The sequence below is a fragment of the Archocentrus centrarchus genome, chromosome 5 (assembly GCF_007364275.1).
Source record: "Archocentrus centrarchus isolate MPI-CPG fArcCen1 chromosome 5, fArcCen1, whole genome shotgun sequence".
NCBI lineage: Eukaryota > Metazoa > Chordata > Actinopteri > Cichliformes > Cichlidae > Archocentrus > Archocentrus centrarchus.
This window is the reverse complement of record NC_044350.1, coordinates 32706252-32728751: the sequence shown is the minus strand read 5'-3', so window position 1 is coordinate 32728751 and position 22500 is coordinate 32706252. Positions and strand designations below refer to the sequence as shown.

At 40.7% G+C, this 22500-nt stretch overlaps 1 protein-coding gene across 1 annotated transcript in view; it reads right to left on the bottom strand.

Moving 5' to 3' along the window:
- LOC115779987 (receptor-type tyrosine-protein phosphatase T-like) overlaps positions 1-22500 on the bottom strand; it is a 355835-nt gene that overhangs the window by 162925 nt on the left and 170410 nt on the right. The window contains exons 12-13 of the mRNA XM_030728898.1: positions 19931-20105; positions 1712-2005 (exon numbers count right to left, since the gene is read on the bottom strand). Coding sequence (XP_030584758.1) covers positions 1712-2005; positions 19931-20105 — 469 coding nt within the window. The remainder of the gene's footprint in view (positions 1-1711; positions 2006-19930; positions 20106-22500) is intronic.

The following is a 22500-nucleotide window of genomic DNA, read 5'->3' as shown; positions in this document are numbered from 1 at the left end:
GAGCAGGGAGAGGGAGCAAAAGAGAGTCTGTGGTGTTAACACATAATTTTCACCTGCTGATTACCGCAGCGTTAAAAAAAAAAATCAGAGGGTGGACAGAAGACCACAAATACACTAACACAAACACACAGAGGTAGAAACACACACGCATAAGAATGTATGCAACACACACACACAAAAACACAGAAAGATATGCACACAATAGCATTCACACGTTCTCACTCATACACAGCACGGCTGCAAACCCATGAAATTCCCATTCCAATTAAATTTAAGCATCTGCCAAGTTAATGCTCCAAACTTTTGACAGAACTTGTAGCATAAACAACTAATACCCCAAGGCACACACACCAGCTATGTATCTTTTTCTTACAGGCAAAACAGACATCATCAAAAATAAATAAAAGCACCCCCCACCCCCACCTCTTTCTCTCTCACTTTCTACCACCTTTGAATGCAAGGTTAGATCCAGATTGCACACAATGTCTTTACAGAATAGCACCTTCATCCTTTTATCTCCTCTCGCTCTTCATCCTCGTTTTGTTCTCTCTAATTCGCTCATAAAATGTAACCCCTGAGAAAAACAACTGAGCAAGAATGACAGAAGGAAGCAGGGTTGGAAAAGAAAGATGACAGCATGAAGGGGGGGGGGTGTTAAACGCAAGAGAATTAAACAAGGAAAAAAAGAAGGGAAGGAGAACCTATAAAGAAAAGATCAAATGACAAAAGAAAGGAGAAAGGGTGAAGGAAAAATAAGACAGGACAAAGGAAGACGAGGAGGAAATGAAGTGAAGCCAAAAGAGTGAAAAAGGATGCCCAAAAAAGGGAATGAAAAGGACATAAAGGAAAAAAAGGTATAAATGGAAAAATGAAAAAAGAGAGCGAAGGAAAAGCAGGAAGAGTGTGAGGGAAAAGAAGTAGAGAAAAAAGCATGAAAAAAGGTCAAAAGGTCAAAGAAAGGAAGAAAATGACAAAATGCAAACACAGAGAAGTGCAGTCCACAGAGAATGGTGGGAATGGAGAATGGAACGATAATGGTGGTTCTTGTTAAGTAAGAACTCATTTACACACACATACACACACACAAACACACACATACACACACACACACACAAACACACACACACACACACACACACACACACACACACAACGAGGCCATCAGAGATCTGATGGGCTGTCACTTTATCAAATGAACTGCCACTTATTGCGTCCTTACACCCCCGCTGGGATACTCATTATTGGCCATGATTGCCCCCACCTAACCTCTCCTACCTTCTTCTTCGCAAACCATCTTCTTCTTCATCTCTGGGGCTTCTTCTTAACATGTCAATTATCATCATCTCTGATTTCTGTTCTCTTTCCCAAGAAGACATGAGAGGAAACATTTTTTCTCCTTTTTCCTTCTTTGTTCTTGTCAGCCTTTTTGCTTTTCTGCCTCCAAGTCATACCACCATCACCATATTCAAACCACTGTTAAATTACATTAGTGCAAGGATTCTATTTAATCAATGAAATGAGTGTTTAATTCATACTTTGAGTACATCAGTGGATCACAGACTTAGAATAAAAACAGAACCAAGCAACTGCAAACACTGATTTCTAAATTAAATCTAAACCAAAAAAAGAAATAAAGAAAAAAGCAAACATAAGTTTGAATATAAAAAAATATGCTTAAAAGTGCTTAAAAAAAAAAAAAGGCATAACTTACCTGCGCATTTGGTCCTGGTTACCAGCGGCGGCCCTGGTGGTCCCGTTCCTCCCTCTCCAGGTCTGGAAAGCAGGACCTTGATCTCATATTCCACATCTGGGTCCAGATGCCACAATTTATAGGTTGGAGCGTCAACCACATGAGTTTCTGCCCAGTTCCCTGAAGTGGTCCGGTACTCCACTTCCTTCAGGATGATTGGCCCATCACCAATAATGCTGTTGGCATTGGGTTTGATCCAAAGATAGGTAGCACCTACAGCAAGAAGCTCAGGAGGTGCAATGGGAGTGGGTGGAGCTGTGAAATAAAAACAGCAATAATTAGTTAAATGTAAATTCACATCTTTCTTGTTTTTGAGTAAAACAATCAACAAACACTCTCTTGAAAACAGCAATAAAAGATGCTGTCCCTGATGAATTATGCAGCTGAATCACGTAGCTGATATGAAAAAATATGTCATGATTACGATACAATTACTCCACTGGTGTAGCAGTATGTAATACTCAAAAGTAATGAATGTGTTAGAACCTCTGATCTTGGGGTTCGCTCAGTAATTTTCAGAAATAACACAAGTTAACATTTATCTTTTCATAACACAGTTTAAGGAATTTGTACACTTAATTGATTTCTATCAACTGATGACCACAAACATTTTAGAGTATTCAATATAAACCTCAGTATGTTATGAGATTATCAATATCAGTTATACATGAATCACCATATTATAATGGTGGAGGGGTTTGCATGCTCTAATGATCCCAGGATCTTTCTTGGGTGCAATTTGGCCCTGGGTCCAAGGTTAAGGATGGGGCCTGGTGGCCAGGCCTTAGCCCAGCTAAAGTGGAAGGAATACTCAGAGGATCTCCTCAAACCCACTGACATGCCTTCCACAGAGGAAGCACGCTCTGGAGATGATGGGGCAGTTGTGAAATTGCCAAAGTAGTTAAGGAACTATTGAACGCTGTTGATTCTTGAGGTCAACACCAGTGGACCACAATATCCAAAGTTCCTTAAGGCTTTCGATGTTGTGGGGGTTTTCCTACTTGACATGCCTATGGAACGCTGTATGTAATTCAGGGGATTTGGATTGCCCTTGTATTGGCATTCTGTGGCTGGATCACACTGCTCAGTCTATCTGACTTTATCAAAATCTATCTACTAGTCAAACATCTGATTCAGGAGGAACAATGCTGTTTTTGTCCTGGTTGTGAAAAACTGGACTAGGGCTTTATGCTCTTCAGGATATTCAAGGGTGCATGGAGTTTTGCCCAACCAATTTACAAGTATTTTGTGAACTTGGCGAAGGCATTCAACAGTGCCTTCGGGAGTATGGGTTATCTGTGTCATTGTTTAAGACTATTTGGTCCCTGTACAACTGTAGCAAGAGCTTGTTTTGCATTACTGGTATTAAATGGGAAGGTTTCGGGTTCAGTGGTCTCAGGACCTCATCTCTCTTTGCAGATGATGTGGCTGTGTTGGTTTCATCAAACAACGAGCCCTAGTTTATACCTGGCATGTTTGCACCCATGTGTTAAGTGACTGCCTTAGAAACAGACTGAGGAGCTCAGTCATTTGGGAGGGGCTCAGAGTAGAGCTGCTACTTCTTCACATCAAAAGAAGCCAACTGACTAGGATGCCTTCCAGGTGAGGAATTTCAGGCATGTCCAGCTGGGAGGAGGCAGACCAAGGACATGGTGGAGAGATTATGTCTCTCAGCTGGCTTGGGAAGGCCTTGGTGTCCCCCAGGAACAGCCTGGGGCTGGGGAGAGTGAAGTCTGGGCATCACTGCTTAGACTGCTGCTCCTACAAACCTGGTCTGGATAAGCAGCAGAAAATGGATAGACCATTATATTCCAGTCTAAGACTCAAGTTCTCATATCACTGGACTTTCACAGACATTTGGTATATATTTACCTTTAAGTTTGTAAATTCATTAACTTTTAACAGGATGTTGAAGAATTATTCTGTCCATTACAGCTGTGTTACAGCCAAGGAAAAGAGATGCAGTTTACCTTTTGCACTGAAAATAGCTGCCATTAAAATGAAAGGAGAGATCAAATTCTTTACCTGTAGCACTAATCCATCACTTTGTTGACACACTGCTGACAGCTACTTTAAAATAATGTCATCTGTCAAGACTAAAATCATGAGGTTTTATAATGTTTTCATTTTTTGCTTCAAAACCAAATTCATAATTTATAGACTTCTTTTTAAATGAGTTATCCAGAGAGTTCAAACCCATATGAAAGAACTGTTAATCAAAAGCAGACATTTGCTATAGTTCAAAAATGCTATATATATATGTGTGTGTGTGTGTGTGTGTGTGTGTGTGTGTGTGTGTGTGTGTGTGTGTGTGTGTGTGTTGTGTGTCCTTATTGTCCCATATAAAATGGGGCAATTAAGACATATGATCAAATGACTTTCAGTGAAAGTAGCTAAAAAGCTTGAGTGTTTCAGCTACTAAACCCCAGTTCCACAAGAGGTCTTTCATACTCTCCATCATCATGTATGAAAGGGTGAGTATGAGACCTTCTGTTTGCAGGATAAAGACAATTCGTAAAGTCAGCCTGCTGGAAATGTAGTCATTTGACAAAGACAAATGAACAGCAATGTTAACTTTCACAACAAGACGTGAAGGCACAGAAATGTGAATCAAAAAGAGACTGAGTTAAAGAGCAACAGGAGTGGATGGAAACAATGGCAGGCAAATAAAATGGAGACCCTTTTTACTGGACACCACACTTTACCTGTGAGATTTTTACTCATCAGCATGCACTATGGTAATTACTATGGACAGCTCCCACTTCCCTATATCAGCACCTTGGACAGCGGTCATGACCCACTTTTTAACAGACGCATATGATGTGCCTGAGCTGTACTAGAAACAAGAGGACGCTGTGTGGATGAACTTCTTCAGTCCCTAAAATCTGAGCCATTATCACATTCTAATGTTATTTTAAGTTTGAAAAAAAATTGAGGTTTAGCTGTAAAATTGATTATTTTATTAAGATGAGACATGCACGCATGGAGAACGATGGAGGACCAACCAATTAAACATCTCTTGAAAATTAAGATTCCTTACTCTATGCAGTAATCTGCTGAAACCACTGCAACTAAAAGAGTCATTTAAAGACTGAAGTTTGTGTTCTCTGAGAATGAATCTATTTTCCATGATAGGTGCTTTGTCAGTTGACAGCTATGTTATGCTAGGTAAGAATAATGGTCCCCTCTCCTCACGCAGTCTAAAAGCAAAAGTCCTGATTTCACTCTCCAAGTTTTTTACTTTCCTCAAGGCTGCATTAGAATATGTATGGTGGCTGCGGGGCCGATGAATCAACTGTCAGTTACTGCACACTCATCCATCTAAACTTTATGGATGCTGTGTGTGTGTGTGTGTGTGTGTGTGTGTGTGTGTGTGTGTGTGTGTGTGTGTGTCTGAGTCTCTGTGTGTGTGCATTTGTGAGTGTAGGAGAGAGTGACAGTTAATAAGCATCTCTGTGTATGCCTAAGAGAGGGTTTGTCTGTGTTTCAGTCAAAATGTCTCCTTTCTTAGCATTCATAAACTTTTTCTCTTGAGATAAAAACAGAATGATTTCCTTCATAAAGAAAAACACTAATAATAATAACACTTGTAAGCCATTTACAGATATGTGTGTTTATATTCTGTCTCATCTGCTACGTGGTGAAGTTGAATGTCTGGACGATCGCATCCATCATCTCTCTGCCGCTTGATGTCAGCATTATAACTGTGTGGTGCAGTGAAATCAGTTTCTGGATTAGTTGGCTCAGGATGATAAGAAATGGGCTCCAGAATGAGATGCCGGTTTAAGCTGTTCTTGTTCCTCGCTCAAAAGTCCAACATGGAAGTCTGGGCAACATTCAAGATACTGAAGCTGCGTTGAGTTATAGTATCATATAAAAGTGGATATTAGTTTTCTCAGAAAGTCTTTAAGTGTATTTTACAGCAGGCAAGATTGTCTGATCTTATTTCAAACAGGTAGACAAATATGGACAAAGTTTTTTTTTAATCATTAGTATTTGCAATAAATAAACTAAACATGCCAACTCACTGACACCGTCCTGTAACAGCAGCCTGTCAACCTTTACTACAAGTGCTTCAACAGAGACTCAACTGTTCATTAACATCATTTATATTCAACAACTTCTCCTGATGTTACTCCACTGGAAGAAAGGCAAAATCAATCAATCACTCCCTGCTCCGTCTGTTTCCTCCCACCATCTCCCCGTTTCTCCCTCTGCCAGCTCATTTGCAGCGGAGAGATACAGAGGCCACCCTGTGACATGCAACCTGGTCCCCATGATGACATGGGGGGGAAACACACATTTTCAGAAACACAGACACACACTTGCTGCTAAAGAAAAAAAAAAAAAAAGTGACTCTTCTACATATTGTACATATGCATGCAAATTCACCCATGCAAAAAAAAAAGCATGTGGCTGCATATAAAGACAAACAAATATATGACTGTACACATATCACAACTGTAACTGAAGGTTAAAGCAGAAATAAAACAGAACAGAAACAACTACTAATAGGAAGCACACACAAGTGTTTAAATACATGCACACTTTGTATCGGAAACTTATAGCGAGACCTCTGATGAATACAAAAACACATTCTGATTGCTAATCATCAAAAGTGATGTTAATGAACTGTGATAGGAGGGTGAATATAGGGATAAAGAAAGCAGGGAAGAGGAAAGGAGGTCTTATGAGAGTACAGGAGAGAGGGGACAAATAGATGGAACCTAGAACCATGAATGGTGAGAGTACGGATGGAGGAGGGTGTCAAACGCTGCATGAACAAGCTGAAAATGATCCCTGTGCAATCAGTGCTCTGAAAAAAAATTGAAAATTTTTTTTTTTTTTTTTTTTGTGATTGGCAGACAGGCTCTTGTTAAAATTGTGTTACAAGAGACTTCAAATTTTACTCTTGTTAGTTTAATGACTTCTCTAAAGTTGCACAATTATATTTGCATGTCTGCTTTTGCTTTTCACACTCATTGTTTCAGCCTTTTAAAAAACTCTCAAGACAAACTTTGCATTACTGGAAAAAAAAAATGCAGCAAGCAACAATAAATCTGTGGTTCCTAATGGAAACAGAAAGTGTCCGAGGCACTCGGAAACTCTTCAAGAAATTCACAAATACACAGAGAAACACACCTACACTATACGCCACCTGATGGAATCATTATATTTATCCCCTACACATAAATTTTTTTAACAAATATATATATATATATATATATATATATATATATATATATATATATATATATGACAATCCTGACCACAAACACATGATTATAATAACAGCATTTCAGGTGTTTTGATAATTCATGCACCACAGACTGAATACTTTTCATCTACTGAAGGTTTGATATGAATATAAACAAGAAGAGAGAATAGACGATTTCTGCCACAGAGGTCCTCCTGCAGAGCTCTGTTATGCCCCTGCAGAAGCCGCACACCTACTGTAGTAAAAACAAGCTGAAACTGGGATCGAGCGGGCGTACGGCGCTGTAACTCTGGGCCCATAAAGACCACTGCGTAAGTATTTATGTCTGTGTTTGTGCAGCAATCGCAGCCCCAAAAGGTTTTATCTTTTGTATTCTGGAGCCTTGTTGTCTGAAAACTCATCGTGACTCGTGTTACTACACCCTGCGGGAAACAAAGTATATGGATCTACTTTTTACTACACAGTATTACAATCCCAGCATGGTATTTAAAGATGGCTCATGACGTGTCTGTGTCAAGACAAATGAGCTGAAAAGAGAACAGATTCCTGTTCTTTGTACAGTGGAAAAGTGTGCTTTTGTGTGCTGGTTGTGCTTTGTTTTTTATCAGTGTTACTGTGAACTGTTCATAATAAGCTTGTAAAGCATTGGTTGTCTGTGTGTTTGTGCTGTAGAGATTTTTCTGTCTGTCGTGGTCTCGATCCATTATTAAGACCGCTAAGGTCACTTAGACTGGAGTCTCAGAAAAGGTGCATTGGTTCTCCAGAGAATCCAAGGCATGCATAACTTCTACTGTATCTTCTAATTTTAGGAGAAAAGACAAGATTATGCATAGAAACACCAACTGGCAGCAACGACATGCATCTGTTCCTGATCAGTATCAGCTCTGAGTGAACGTTTCACTAAAGGAAATCCTCAGCTGGGTAGAAGGAAAGACACACTAACAGGCAACATGCAGTCCAGTTTAGCTTCTCTTACTGACCAAACATCCTGACACTGTAATTCAGTGTGAGTCAAGTTTCCACTTGTATGCACGACAGACATGAAGCAGCCATATGCGCACATCAACTCCTGCCAAAAATTTCCTGATCTATGAAAACTAAGCTACATAATGACTACCATTCCCACCTATATTAATTATTAATTAGAGTTAAAAACAGATTTGAATAAATGATTTTTCCTGTTTTTAAGCTGGGTTGCACATTTGTTTGCATTTTTATTTCTATGGGTTATGGGTTTGCAAAATTAATAAACAACCTTTAATGGCATCCTGGTAATTTAGACATTTTAGCAACAACTTTTACTGTTCTTGCTGAATGAGCAACAATAACAAGCAAAATAAACGATTAGCGTGCAGGAAGATGTATTTTACAAATATTAGTTTGGAAATTTTGTACAGGAATCATCAGAAATGTGATTTTAATGGTAAGACAGAGAGTCAGTCACCACTTTCAATACCAGGATTATTCTTTTAAACTCATGGTGATATGAGTGGTAATGACAACAGGGACTTTCCATTAGCGGTTTATCCAGAGTGCCACCACAGAGCACCCTATCCATCAAGGAATTTGACCCATCTCACACAAAGTTTGAGGTTACGGCCGTGATGCTGCTAATATTAGTTTTTGTAAGTGTTTATTTTCTTTTAGATTTTGTTGTTTGTGTCAAATCTAAAAGTACTTTCCACTCTAACTCTGCCATGTTCTTGGAGAATGAAAGATTATAAGATAGCAAGTGTGTGTGTGTGTGTGTGTGTGTGTGTGTGTGTGTGTGTGTGTGTGTGTGTGTTGTGTGTGTAATGGGGGAATGTTGGAGGAGGAGGGTGAAAGACTGAGAGATATGAGGCTTCGGCCCACCAGAGGAGAGAAAATATATCACCCCAGTGGCGGAAAAGATGGAAAAATCTGTTGCACCAAAAATGACAATCACTCTGCCAAAATCTGTTTTTCTCCCATTTCAACAGTGGAGCAAGAGGGAGTAATGACAGTCAAGATGATAACACAGAATAAGTGAGAGTGATAGAAGCCATTTCATTTTTCTTATGCCCATGAACTGCTTCCTTTTCCTCTCTCTGGCCCACTGATATGAGTTTTTCTTTTCTTTTAATAACACATGCTGACTGAAATCCTCAAAAATGAACTTCAAGAAGTCATTTAACAAACTGGAATCGCTCATTACAGAAATCTGTGTATGCTGTTAAAAGATAAATTGTAACTGGAAGCAACCAAGACACTATGTTTTAAATAATGTCAAAGTTTGAAAGACAATTTTCTTTTCTGTCCCTGCATATTAGTTATTTTCTCTCTTTTTGCTTCATCTCCTTGTAAGTTGTTGTCTTATCAGTAATAAATTGCAGGTCCATTTCGCAGCTCCTTGAACTTAGCAGTTCATCTCACATAGCAAAGATAAGACACACACACACACACACACACACACACACACACACACACACACACACACACACACACACACACACACACACACACACGCGTGGATTAACATAATTCAGTATGATAAGATCAACAGAGTTCGTCAAGTATTAATGATAACCACCACATGCTATCATTTTGAGTGGAACAAATTTATATTGGATACTTTTTTTTTATTTCAAATTGCTCTATCTCTGATTTCCAGGTTCATCATTCAATATTTCTCGAACACAGAGCACCAGCCTGTGAAGTGATGTCATTTTGTCAGCCAACAGTTTCAGTCACCACCTTTTTTTTTTTTTTGAAAAAGCACTGTAATTATGTAAATTATAGAGATATTTCACAAGAGCTGGCGTCACTTCTAACCTCTAATTTTAGTAAGATCACTGCAAAGACACCGATTCATTTTCCTTATCATTTAAAGATCAACAGGCAGGGATTTACTGATGACAGTTCCCAGACTATGAAGCTGAAATATCAGAGGCTTCTGTTTGTTGCTCCTGTCATCTGAACTAAGATGTCAGATAATTCATTGTTTAGAAAAGGCAACAATTCTAAGAGAAAAACTTCATAAGGATGTCCCACTCTTGCACAGTTTTAATTGCTTTGAAACTGCAAATAAACAAAGCTGTTTGACTAGACGCAGTTTAAAAAATCTAATTCATAACTGATGAAACCCATTGTGCTTTTGGTCAGATCATTTTTGTTCATCAGTTAGGTTGCTATTTTTTCTAGGTTGCACTCATATGAGGGACAAGGATGTTATTTTAGTTTTTCCCATTTTTTTTTTGTCTTATTCAACTTGTGGTGAAGAATATGTGGGCATAGCTTTTACCTCACATCCCTGTATTCTGACAGCCCAGCCCTGTGTGCTGCAAACCTAATATGGGTATTCACTGCTGTGAATGCACTCCACCTAAAGGGAACATTTCTGACTCACCCATCAACTCCCTGTAACTGCAGTCCACTGACTTGTCCTCCTGTTGTCCTTAGTATCTCCTGTTTTGGCCTCATTTCCACTGCATGGTACAGCTCCGCTCGACTTCACTTACTTTTGGTAAAAGGTGTTTTTTTTCCCCCTGCAAATAGCAGGTCCTGTAGCTCAAGTAGTCAGCACTGATTGTCATAGTAGTGCAGTGTAAAACTACCATGAAATTATAGTAAACACTTCTTAGTATTGGCTTAGCCTATTTGGAATCTTGGCCAAGTACAAAGACAGTGGTTTAGGAGTGACACGCTGCCACCCAGAAGTCTGTTTCAGCAAGATAATACCAAACCACATTTAGCAGTGCTCCGTGTTTCAGCAGCAGACCTGTCGACTACTACTTGTTACCCACTGAAAACATCTGGAGCATTCTGAAACACACAGGGGAACACGTCCCTGTCCCAGTGTTTTCATATAATGAGCACGTATTAAAAGCAAAGGCTCAGTTTCAACATTTTAATATGTTGTCTTTGTGCTGTTTTGCAGCTGTGATCTTTCAGACTTTTGGTTCTAAAACAGTAAAATATTAACAGTGGAAGTTTGATAAATGAGGACAGATTGTGCCATCAGTACCTCTCAGACCAATCACTGACTGTGATGGATTTTCATGTAGTACGGACTCCTTCTGACAAGGTCTGAAATAATACTGTCAACAGGGATGAGAAAGGAATGAGTGGAACATCTCATATCTCTTCATAGTAATCACAACCACGAGCGTAAACACGGCCTCTGATTTTAATTTTAGTGCACCAGAATTCACCACATTATGGTATCAGTCCTGAAAAAGTGTCCACAAACAAGACAGTCAACCTGGACCTGCTGCTGGGAGAAAAGCTGGCAGAAGTCGAAGGAAATTGAGAAACAACAAGAAAGAGACGAAGACCCCAATTTTATTAGTTTGACTAAAATATTCTCTAATTATTTTTTTAATGAAATGAGACTTAATCCAAAATCTGTCAGCTTAGCAGAACCAAAACAGCAAGACACTGTTAGTAGACATGTCTTTACTATAACCAGCTGACAGGGCTGAGCCCACCATCTTCACTTCCCTTCTTCTGTGGTGTCACTGCAGAGATAATTTAACTCTACTAGCAGCCATCTTTCTTTCATTTGACAAATCAAGTTTTCTTCTGACTTTTTTACTTGCTCATCTTTTTCCTTTGTCTTCTCCCTTCTTTTTACTCTGCTGTAAACACCTAGTCTTCTCTTCTTCCTTCATCTGGTGCAGTCCTGTTTCTCATTTCAACTTTTCACCCTCACTTCATCCTCTCCTCCCCACTTCCCTCACTTCATCCTCTCCTCCCCACTTCCCTCACTTCATCCTCTCCTCCCCACTTCCCTCACTTCATCCTCTCCTCCCCACTTCCCTCACTTCATCCTCTCCTCCCCACTTCCCTCACTTCTAGCTGACCCTCTTCTTACTTCCTTTCTCTGTCCATTTCATTCCTTTTCTCACCTGCAGTCCTTCTTGTCTGTTATTCACGTACCTGTTCATGCATTACTTATATTTCTCTTCAGAAATTCTGTGTGAAGTGTCCACACTCTACACACAACACACACACACACACACACGGAGGTGCACATGAAAGAGAAATGGACATGGAATACCAATTACATGACAAACTGCCCACTGTACACAACACAACACAACACAACACCACACACCCACACACACACACACACACACACACACCCTGAGGCAAGCCCTAAGAACCTGGATAAAGAGGCAGGTGGAGTGTACGCTGGCCTTAAGCTCATTCTATGCGCGCGCACACACACCACACACGCGCGCGCACACACACACACACACACCCCTACTCCCCGATGTAGGCAAACAAATAAGTTTGCACATTTTTCACACTTTCTTCTCCTCGGGGAGCTAATCTTTACAAAACTTATGAAAGTATCGTGAACTGTTAAACATTTTATTTATTTGTTATCCATTTTTTATTTTTTGAGCCAGCTCCTGTGCAATCCATGTTCTAGTAATCGGTCATATATTTTTATGTTGAAAAAAGATCAAATTACATGAGTAAAAGTTGTTGGAGGTGGTTTTAATTTGGCCACAGTACCGCGACAGCTCTGGTGACTGATTCCCCTTTTCCAGAACTACTGGAATCACTTCTTATCATTCTGGCTTTGAAATACTTTGACCAAAAATTAAGACTTTCATAAATCACAATGACTGGATATTATTTCTCAGTTTAGTTTTATAGTATTGTATTTATTTGGGTTAAAATAGAAATCCCCCATTTTGTTGTGTGTTCGTGACAGTCTCATCACCTTGTTGTATTTTTCACAGTAACACTGTTGGTTCTACTGTCTCTGGTTGTACTAACATCTTGTGTTTTATGTCAAACTTCATGCAGCTCTTAGCACTCAATTATTCATAGAGATGCCTCGCATTGAAGCCTCACTAATATCTTGAGGGCGTAAACCATCTAAAATTAATGCCAGGTTTGTTTACAGAATGAGCTGTGCCTTTAGATAAGTTAAGTCGTTAAGAAGGTGGCATCATTATCGCAAACACTGCTTGAAAACCTGGAAACAGATATTTTGTGTGAATGTTTGACATCACACGCGTACCTTTTAAATGTTTGACATCTTATTTTGGAACAAAACTCCTCACTTAGAAGTCAAACATACTTTCCAACAGTTATTTTTTAAATTGAAGGTTGTGTTGTGTTCACACCCAGGGGAGTTCACAGCTTCAGTGGGCTTCTGGAGATCTGACACATACAGCTGAGCTGTCCACTCTCCTATTGATTTCCTTATCAGGGAACAGACACACAGAAGATGCTGGGAATGAGCTTTGGGCAACAGAAAGCTCTATGGACAAACACACATATACAGTATGCAGACACACACACACACACACACACCACACACACACCACACACACACACACACACTCAGAGACCCTTACACATTGCAGTGGCACTGCTAGGTCTAATTCTTGGACTACAATCAGCTTTATGACCACCCAAGGGAGACTTAGAAAAATGTGGCCATATTCCTGGGGAACTTGCACACACAACCCATACACACACTCTGCATGGTGTCCACAGGGCACTGGCTGTCAGTGGCTCTCCTGGATCTCTGCTACGCCCCACTGAGTCTTATCTATGACAGACAGAACAGGACACACATACACACCGATGTCCATGCCCATGCACAATACACCACATTCACAACTCAAATACAGCCTAAATTCATACTCCCTGAGACATGTCAGCATGCAGGCTTGCTCACTTCTTTAACACACACACACACACACACACACACCACACACCACACACACAACACACACACACACACACAAACACTCACACAAACACAAGCACAGCCGGGGGTATGGTTGAGACCCTTGTTGCCCTGGGGCTTTGACCTGCATCTGTTCTACAAGAGCCATACAATGAGAAACGCACAGGAGCATTGAAAAACATCTGTGTGTGTGTGGTGTGTGTGTGTGTGTGTGTGTGTGTGTGTGTGTGTGTGTGTGTGTGTGTGTGTGGTGTGTGGTGTGTGTGTGTGTGTGTGTGTGTGTCGCAAAACTTTCAACAGCTGTGAGTGTCTGGTTGGGAAACTTTGTGTCTGGCATGTGTGGAACTGTTGTAAGCTTTCAGTCATTTTGTTGACGCGCTCTTTTAACTTAAACTGCATTTTTTCTTAGTGTATCCTTACAGACATTACTTTCACTCTCCTTTTACAGTTTCAGTAAACTGTGGGGTGGGTGGAGGATGCTCCATCTGGTGACTCTGCCGCCTTACTGGCGTGATTGGGAGGAACAGCCTGCCTGATTTGAACCCGAGTGGTATTCTGTTATTGGACTTCTGTGCAAACCACAGTTTTTCCATAACGAACACCATGTTTGAGCATAAGTGCACGTGGCACCAGGACACCCTAGATCGCAGGTCAGTTTGTAATGTATCATCAGATCTGCAGCCATGTGTTCTGGACATTCACGTGAATGAAAGAACTGAGCTGTCAGCTGATCACCACCTGGTGATGAGTTGGATCAGGTGGCAGGGGAGGATGGTACAGACCTGGTACACTGAGATGTGTTGAGAGCATCTGGCCAAGGTTTTCAATTCCCACCTCCGGCAGAACTTCGACAGCATTCTGAAGGAAACTAAGTCCAAATGGACCATGCTCCGCACCTCCATTTTTGAGACTGCTGCACAAGCTGTCGCTGCAAGGCGGTTGGGGCCTGTCGTGGTGGTAACTCTGAACCAGATAGTGAACACTAGAGGTGAAGGGAGCCATCAAGCTAAAGAAGGAGTCCTATAAGGCATGGTTAGTCTGTTGGACTTTGGAGGCAGCTGACAGGCACCGGCAGGCCAAGTGAAGCCTGGCTTTGTTAAACAATTCTTTGGTGGGGTGGTTGAGAATAGCCCTGAGTTCCTTAAGGTCCTGGATATTGTGGGGCTGTTGGTTGAAATGTCTCTGCAAGGTCGTGCGGAGATCTGGTGTGTGGTGCCTCTGGATTGACAGACTGGGGTGGTGGCTCCCCTGTTCAAGAAGAGGAACCAGAGGGTGTGCTCCAACTATCACACTACTCAGCCTCCCTGGGAAGGTCTGCGCCAGAGTACTAGAAAGGAGAGTTCCTCTGTTAGTGAAACCTCAGATTCAGGAGGAACAATGCGGGTTTTTTTTTTTGTCCCAGTCACGGTATGCTGGACCAGCTCTTTATCCTCTCAGAGGACATCAGAGTGTGTGGCAATTTGCCCAACCAGTCTATATTTGTTTTGCGGACTTGGAGAAGGCACTTGCCTGCATCCCTCGGGGATCGTCCTGTGAGATGCTTTTTGAGTATAGGGTGTCTGGCCTGTTGCTATGAGCCATTCAGTCTCTGTAAAATCATTGTGAGAATAACTCTGACTCATTTTCAGTGGGTGTTGGACTCCGCCAGGGCTGCCCTTTGTCACCAACTTTGTTCAGAATTTTTCTGGACAGAATTTCTAGGCAGAGGTAATTGCCAAAGGGCTTAAATTTGGTGGCCTCAGAATCTTATCTCTGCTTTCTGCAGATGATGTGATTCTGTTGGCTTCATCAGGTGGTGGCCTACAGCTTGCACTGGAGTGGTTAGCAGCATAGATGGAGGTCTTACACAGGCCATGGTCCTCAGCTGGAATGCCCACTCTGGGTCAGGGACGAGTTGCTGCCCCAAACGGAGGAGTATCTCTGGGTCTTGTTCATGAGTGAGGAGAGAGGGGAGTGGGAGATTGAAAGATTGATCGGGGCCTCATGTGTAGTGAGGCTGACGCTGGATCAGTCCATTATGGTGAAGAGAGAGTGTTGATCTATGTCTTTATGCTCACCTATGGTCATGAGCTCTGGGTAAATGGTAAATGGACTAGTTCTTATATAGCCCTTTTCTACTCTAGCTGACCACTCAAAGCACTTTATACAACAAAAGGGCATTTACCCATTCACACACCACATTCATACAAGTACTGATTTCTACTTCAAAGTGCTTTCTATCTATCATTCACACACATTCATACTCTGACAGCTGCATCGGAGAGCAACTTGGGGTTCAGTAGCTTGCCCAAGGATACTTTGCATGCCGACTGGAGCAGCCAGGAATTGAACCACCAACCTTTTGATTGGTGGATAACCTGCTCTACCTCCTGAGCCACAGCTACTCCACTCTTTGGGTAGTAACCAAAAGAATGATATTGCGGATACAACCAGCGGAAATTCGCTTTCTCTGAAGGGTGGCTGGCCTCTCCCTTAGAGATAGAGTGAGGAGTTCAGTTGTTTGGGAGGGGTTTAGAGTACAGCCCCCACTCCTTCACATTGAAAGGAGCCAGCTGAGGTGGTTTAGGCATCTTAAAAGGATGCCTTGTGCCTTGGTATTCTCCTGAGTGAGCCAGAGGAGGTGCTATGGAAAAAGAGGTCTGGGCTTCTCTGCTTTGGCTGGTGCCCCCTCGACCCATTCCCAGATAAGTGGAGGAAAATGGATGATGGATGGATGGACTGGATCACGGAAAGATGACAGAAGATGTGTGAAGTTGTATTTCAACCTAATCAGCCTTCCTATCTGTCTTTTGATTTCCATCTGCTTTTGCCTCAAGATCTGGGTAAAATTTCTTACTTTGGTGGGCCCAACAGTATAATAGAAACCATATCTTGTCTGATTTTTCTGCAAACAAAACAGTGCAACCAGAGTCATTTGAAAATTGGTTGTACTGCATCAATCCTTTTATCCTGGATAGGTTGAGTTAACTGTACTGAGCACTAAAGTAATTTACCTCCACCAGACAGTTGCTGGTCAGATTCAGAATATTTAATTTCAGCAATCCTTTTAAATTTAGTCAACAAGGGGAAAAAAATCATCTGGCCAACAGTATTGTGTCAGGAGATTAATATGCATGCATGAGCATGTATGGGAGACAGACATACAGTCACACACTGGGTGTTATAATATGAGAAGCGTCTCTCTCCAGATTTCTGTGGTCACACCTGGCTGAACAACACAGTAATTAACCCTGATTTCACTTAGTGGCCCGGAAGAACATACAAACGCACACATACCCACACAAATTAATTTGAAAACCCAATAATCATGACACCTTACATGTGAAAACACAAATGAAAAGGCATGATGATACACACACCCAGAGACAAATTAAGCCACACAAGATGATTTCACAACACATGAATGAATAGATTGGAAGACTCACAAGTACACTAATGTGTGAATCAAGGACAATGACACATTTACACAAATTTAGCAACACATACTGTGCACACAGGGCTTCAGGGAGGTGTGTTCATGCATGTGCGTGTGTTTAATTTTTCAGTTCTCTCTTGTTCACTGTGTTGGCATGGGTTATTCCCCTGGCACAATGCATGGCTGACAGCACCTGAGCTTCACACACAAACACACACAGAGGAAAGACACAGAAACACATACATGCAAAGAGACACATTCAGTCGGGTAAGCAACACACACACACACACATTTGGATGTTCTCAGGAGTACAGTCTGTGCGTTCTGCTAACAGATGGTAATGACAGTTTCAGTCCCTGGACTATCATCTAATCAAAACAGCACGCTCACACACACACACACACACACACACACACACACACCACACACACACACACACACACACAGGCTACACACTCCAGCCTCCCTTCAGAATTAAAACATCCTTCACACCAAATAAGGTTAACAGCATAATTCAAACAAATATGCATTGAGAACATAATTTAGGCCGGTGCGCCTCTGCATTGGAAACGGATTTCAGTGATGCAATTTAAATGCCATTAAAAACAAACACAGTTCAATCCCCCCTGCACCACATGATTATATTTTTAATACCTATAAAATAAAAATATTTCACACTAAACATTTTAGAGTAGAGAGATGTATTGGGGGGAAAATGCATCCCAGACATCTTATTCAAAATTAACTGGAAGCATTCCATTCCTAAAACAAATACGACATATATGATAAAAAGTGTAATCCATACATCGGAGGGCATGTTACCCTGTGACTGCAGAAAAACCACTCCTTTGTGTTTGTATGTCTATTCCCTCAGAATAAACTTTGGTCGGGATGCAACACAAGATGCTGTAGAAAGGCAGCCCGGAGAATGTCACGCGATCAAGCATAAACTCAGCTCTGCAGTGACTGAACACAGAGGGCTGCAGTGTCTTGGTCAAGGACACTTAAAAGAGAATAAAAAATTGTGAGCTAGGACTGCTTGTCTCTTAAAGAATAAACAGCAGGAAAAAAAATACTTGGGGCTATTGCTAACTGTCTCTGCTCCATGTCAGCAAGCAAGATAGGTTAAGAGATACTAAGAATGCTAATAGGCTAAAAGATAACACATTAGCCTACACTGCTTGGCTGTTTTTGTGCAGAAGCAATCACAGACCAGCTAGAACCGTTTAGCAAGCACTATGATTGACCAAGTCGGTGTTGAGAAAAAAATTAATGATTATTTCGTCTTTATTCAGAACTTGATGAAGTCCCCAAGTTAAAGGTGGAGACAAAGATGGTTATAAAGACCGAATTAAAAACAGTGCACCAGAAGGAGAAAGGGAGAGCTAAAAGAATGTAATTATGTCTGACAACCACAGATAGCTGCATGCATAATTCTATCAAAGGCCTTACAACAATCTTATCCACCTCTCACTACATCAATATCCTTCTCAGTAGGACAGGATTGTATTTCTGTTGTTCACAAGAACATGGGAAAGGGGAGTGAGCTGCTAAATTGGCAGATTTTCCTTCAATTTCGGCCGTCACAGAGTGATAGATTGCATTAGAGTATTGAATGTCTCAGTGAGAGTATTGTCAAACAGTACAGAACAGCAGCTACGGGGGCAGAGGAAAGCAGAAGGTGAGACGGGATGAAAGCAAACACAGAAAACGAAAGGAAGAAAACAGGCAGAGAAACAAGAGGAAAATTAAATCATAAATAATACAGTATATATGTCAGCATGATGTATTCTGTGCATGGTCTTTCATTCTTTAAATCTGTTGATAAGGTAATGTTTTTAAATGTTTATATTCTACATTACATTCTACATTGAGCCCTAACTGGACCATTATTGCACAATGTAAATATATAATTTAAAAAGTGTGTATAGTATATAGAGTATAGTGTATAGTGTTAATTACTTTTTTTTTATTTTATTCTTCTTATTTATATGTGTGTGTATATATGGTTGCAGGTACAAAATACATTTCACTGTGCATTGTACTGTGTATAACTGTGCATGTGACAAATAAACACTATCTTATCTTATCTTACATGTTTTTAGCTACAACATTTCATCACTCTGAGAATTACCCGTGGGAATATTACATGTTTCCTGCACATCTGATATATGTGGATATCTTGAGTAGTTCTGTGAGTTTGATATGATAACAGATGACCCAAAAGGATTTCTCAGCATTATAATTATCCAACTCTTCTCCGTATTCCTGGTGAAATACATCTGTGCTTGTCCTTTGGCCTCATTAAAGACACTTTTAAACTTTGCCATACAAAGTTACCTTACACTTAGCTGACTGAACATTTGAAGGATAAAAAAACCCACTAACTTTAAATATAAAAAATAAACAAAATACTGGTATTGGTTTTGAAGACTGGAGGAAAGGGAGGGAATATGAATCAAAATACTGGGAAGAAAATGAAGTGAAAGATGGACAAAGGCTGGCCAGAAACTGAGTGAATGAGGGCTCATTGTGAGTTCTAGTCACTATTCTCAGGTCTATTCAGTATTCCATCCTCAGCATTCTCACAGCCCTAATGAGCAACAGCCAAACACACACACACACACACACACACACACACACACACACACACACACACACACACACACACACACACACACACAAACAACTACACAACCACAACCCAGGCTTGTTTTTCTCGCTTCTAAAGAAACCGTCCCACTTTACTGCATCCATTCTGAACAATGCTCTTCTTTTATGCATCAAAATTACTTTCAGATACTCTGGTTTCAAATGAAAGATGATTTGTCTTCTCCTTATAGTTTGAGGAAGTTAAACAGATGAACGTACCTTTAACAATGAGGTCGGCGTAGTTGGACACCCCGGAGCCCACCATCGATCGGATGACACAGCGGTAGCGGCTTGTGCTGCGCTGAGATGTGTCACCAACGCTAACCGTTGCAGAAAAACGTCTGTGGTTCACCACCCTGGTCACCATCAGTGCCGTGTCCTTACCATTCCACTGCTGCAGGGCAGAAAAGACCAGACAGTTTTTAGCAAAAGCCTTGTAACATGTTCCCTTTGATGCTGACCGAGCATCGTTACTTCATAAAGGCTGCTTTCTCCTTACAGAAATGGAAATTAGTCAGTCACACCAGTTGAAAACCCAACTGGTGTGACTGAGGGCTCCGATTTGTTGTCACACAGTATCAACGGGACAATCCAACGAAAAGAGAATTCAGAAATCTGCAAATTTAGGTAAATCTATAAAGCTACAGTTAATCCCTATCAACAAATTACATTGTATTACTTATATTAGAAACACAGTGAGAAACTGAAGCAATACTGAACAAGTCAGACATGAAACCATTTCCTGCTTTTCTGCTATGATCCGGTATCATGATTTTTCTTTTTTTTTTTTTTTTACAAATATATTATCTGCCAATTTGGAAACCACACTCCCCCATCATTCTCAGTGGTATATACTCATTCACTAAAAACATGCAAGCTTGCCAATACACGTGGATGTAAAGTAGAATGAGTGCATAGGCATGGCTGCACACAACATATACGCAGAGACACACCAACAAGTCACATGTGCAGAGATGGAATCAGTGGTGCAAAGCAGAACAACAACTTTTAATCAATTCTGAAATAAAACTGGGAGCGCTGGGAATGTTTGCCATGCAGTACTTTTTAAAGAAATAAACTTCATTTGTTACACCGGGCTTTTAATTTGTTTTTGTTTAGTAATATACACCTGCTTATCATACTTGTCTATTAAAATTAAACACTGAGAAGACCTCACCAGTACATACTGTAGGTACTGATGTCTGTAAATATGCAATGTTGTTGACATTCCTAGTACTGGTAATACAACTTCTGTATATATTCATACTTGTATCCCAAAGTTACTACATTGGATAAACAAATTGGTTGGATCATTATGGAATTCTGATCCTCCTTATTACAAACATATGTATTTATACCCATTCATACTCACCTGTAGCCAGAGTTTATCGTGCTGGGACCACTTCCCTCCAGCAGTACACTGGAAAGTAGGCATCTGGGCCACTTTACCTCACATTCTGCAGACGTAGAAAGTGAGGTGCTTTACCTGCAACACAGAGAGCAAATGGACCCAGTGTGTAAATATATTCATAAAATGTGTGTAAACTTGGGATAAATGTGAATCCATACATAAAATAGGAAAAAAATCACATTCTCCTAAAAGTGTTGCTATTTTAAGCTTTCATACTGGATTCATGCAGGTAATAAGAAAACAACATCTGCATGAAACCCTGAACAACACTGACTGAGCTCTAGGAGAGCTCAACACTGTGTGGGAGTGAGGCAGAGAAACTCTGTGGCCATGAGACAGATGAGCAGTCTGTCAGGCAGACAGACAGCCAGACACCGGGTGACTTTGGTCTGCCATTGAGACCAGCCTGCGACTGGTTAATTTCATTTTGCCTGTCTGCAGACACAGATAAGACTAACAGGGTATGCATCGATCACTCAGCAATGATAATTTGTTCCTGACATTAATGGTCAGCTTGTTGCAAATGACAAGGACAAAATCTAAGATTTGCTTTTTTGACAATCTTTCATTATTTGTATACTCATCTTTTTCCTCAGTCTCTTTATTGAGGTATTTATTTTCCTTCCATTGTGAATATGTTCTCTTTTCTTCATGTTTCCACCCCCACTTTTGACTGATATGATTATTGGCATGCAAAGGTGAACTAATTGTTTTTAACGCGACCAGAAAACGGAGGCAGATAGAAAGAAAAGGAACGAGAGGGTCCGCTATGGGAACATGGTGCACAGAGGGCACAAAGATAAATTAAAAAAGAATTTTAATGGTTTCTTGTAGTTTTCATTTAGAGTGAATTCAAACTTATAAACCATCGTTCATCAAATAATTTAGCCATACTTATTACCTCCAGTAAAAATGTCTTGTGTGTGTCATATCTATAAATTAGAGTTATACTGAATGAGCGTGAAAATTTCACCCTGAAAAGAACACAAACAGCTAATAAGAGCAGACTGAGAATGTCACATTGAACTGAATAGGCGGGCTGTAACAAGCAGTCCAGTTTTGTGAAGCAAAGTGTTTTTGTCACATTTGAGTGATGAAGACCCTGAGACTGGACCTTCTTCCTGGTTCTCTGCAATCTGTCTGCAACCCTCACAATCTGTCCTTTATGCTGTTTGTGTGTCTGTGTGTGTAAGTGTGAGATATCTATAAAACAGATGATGCTCAGCGGGCTACAGTTGTGCAGGGTCAACCATCATACACACAACGCAATCTCTCTCACTTACGGCAAGGGTGAGCCAGAACTCGTATGTCATCGATGGCAATGAAACCTGGATGGCCTTGGACTGAAACCGCTTCAAATATTACCTGAGACGAGAGA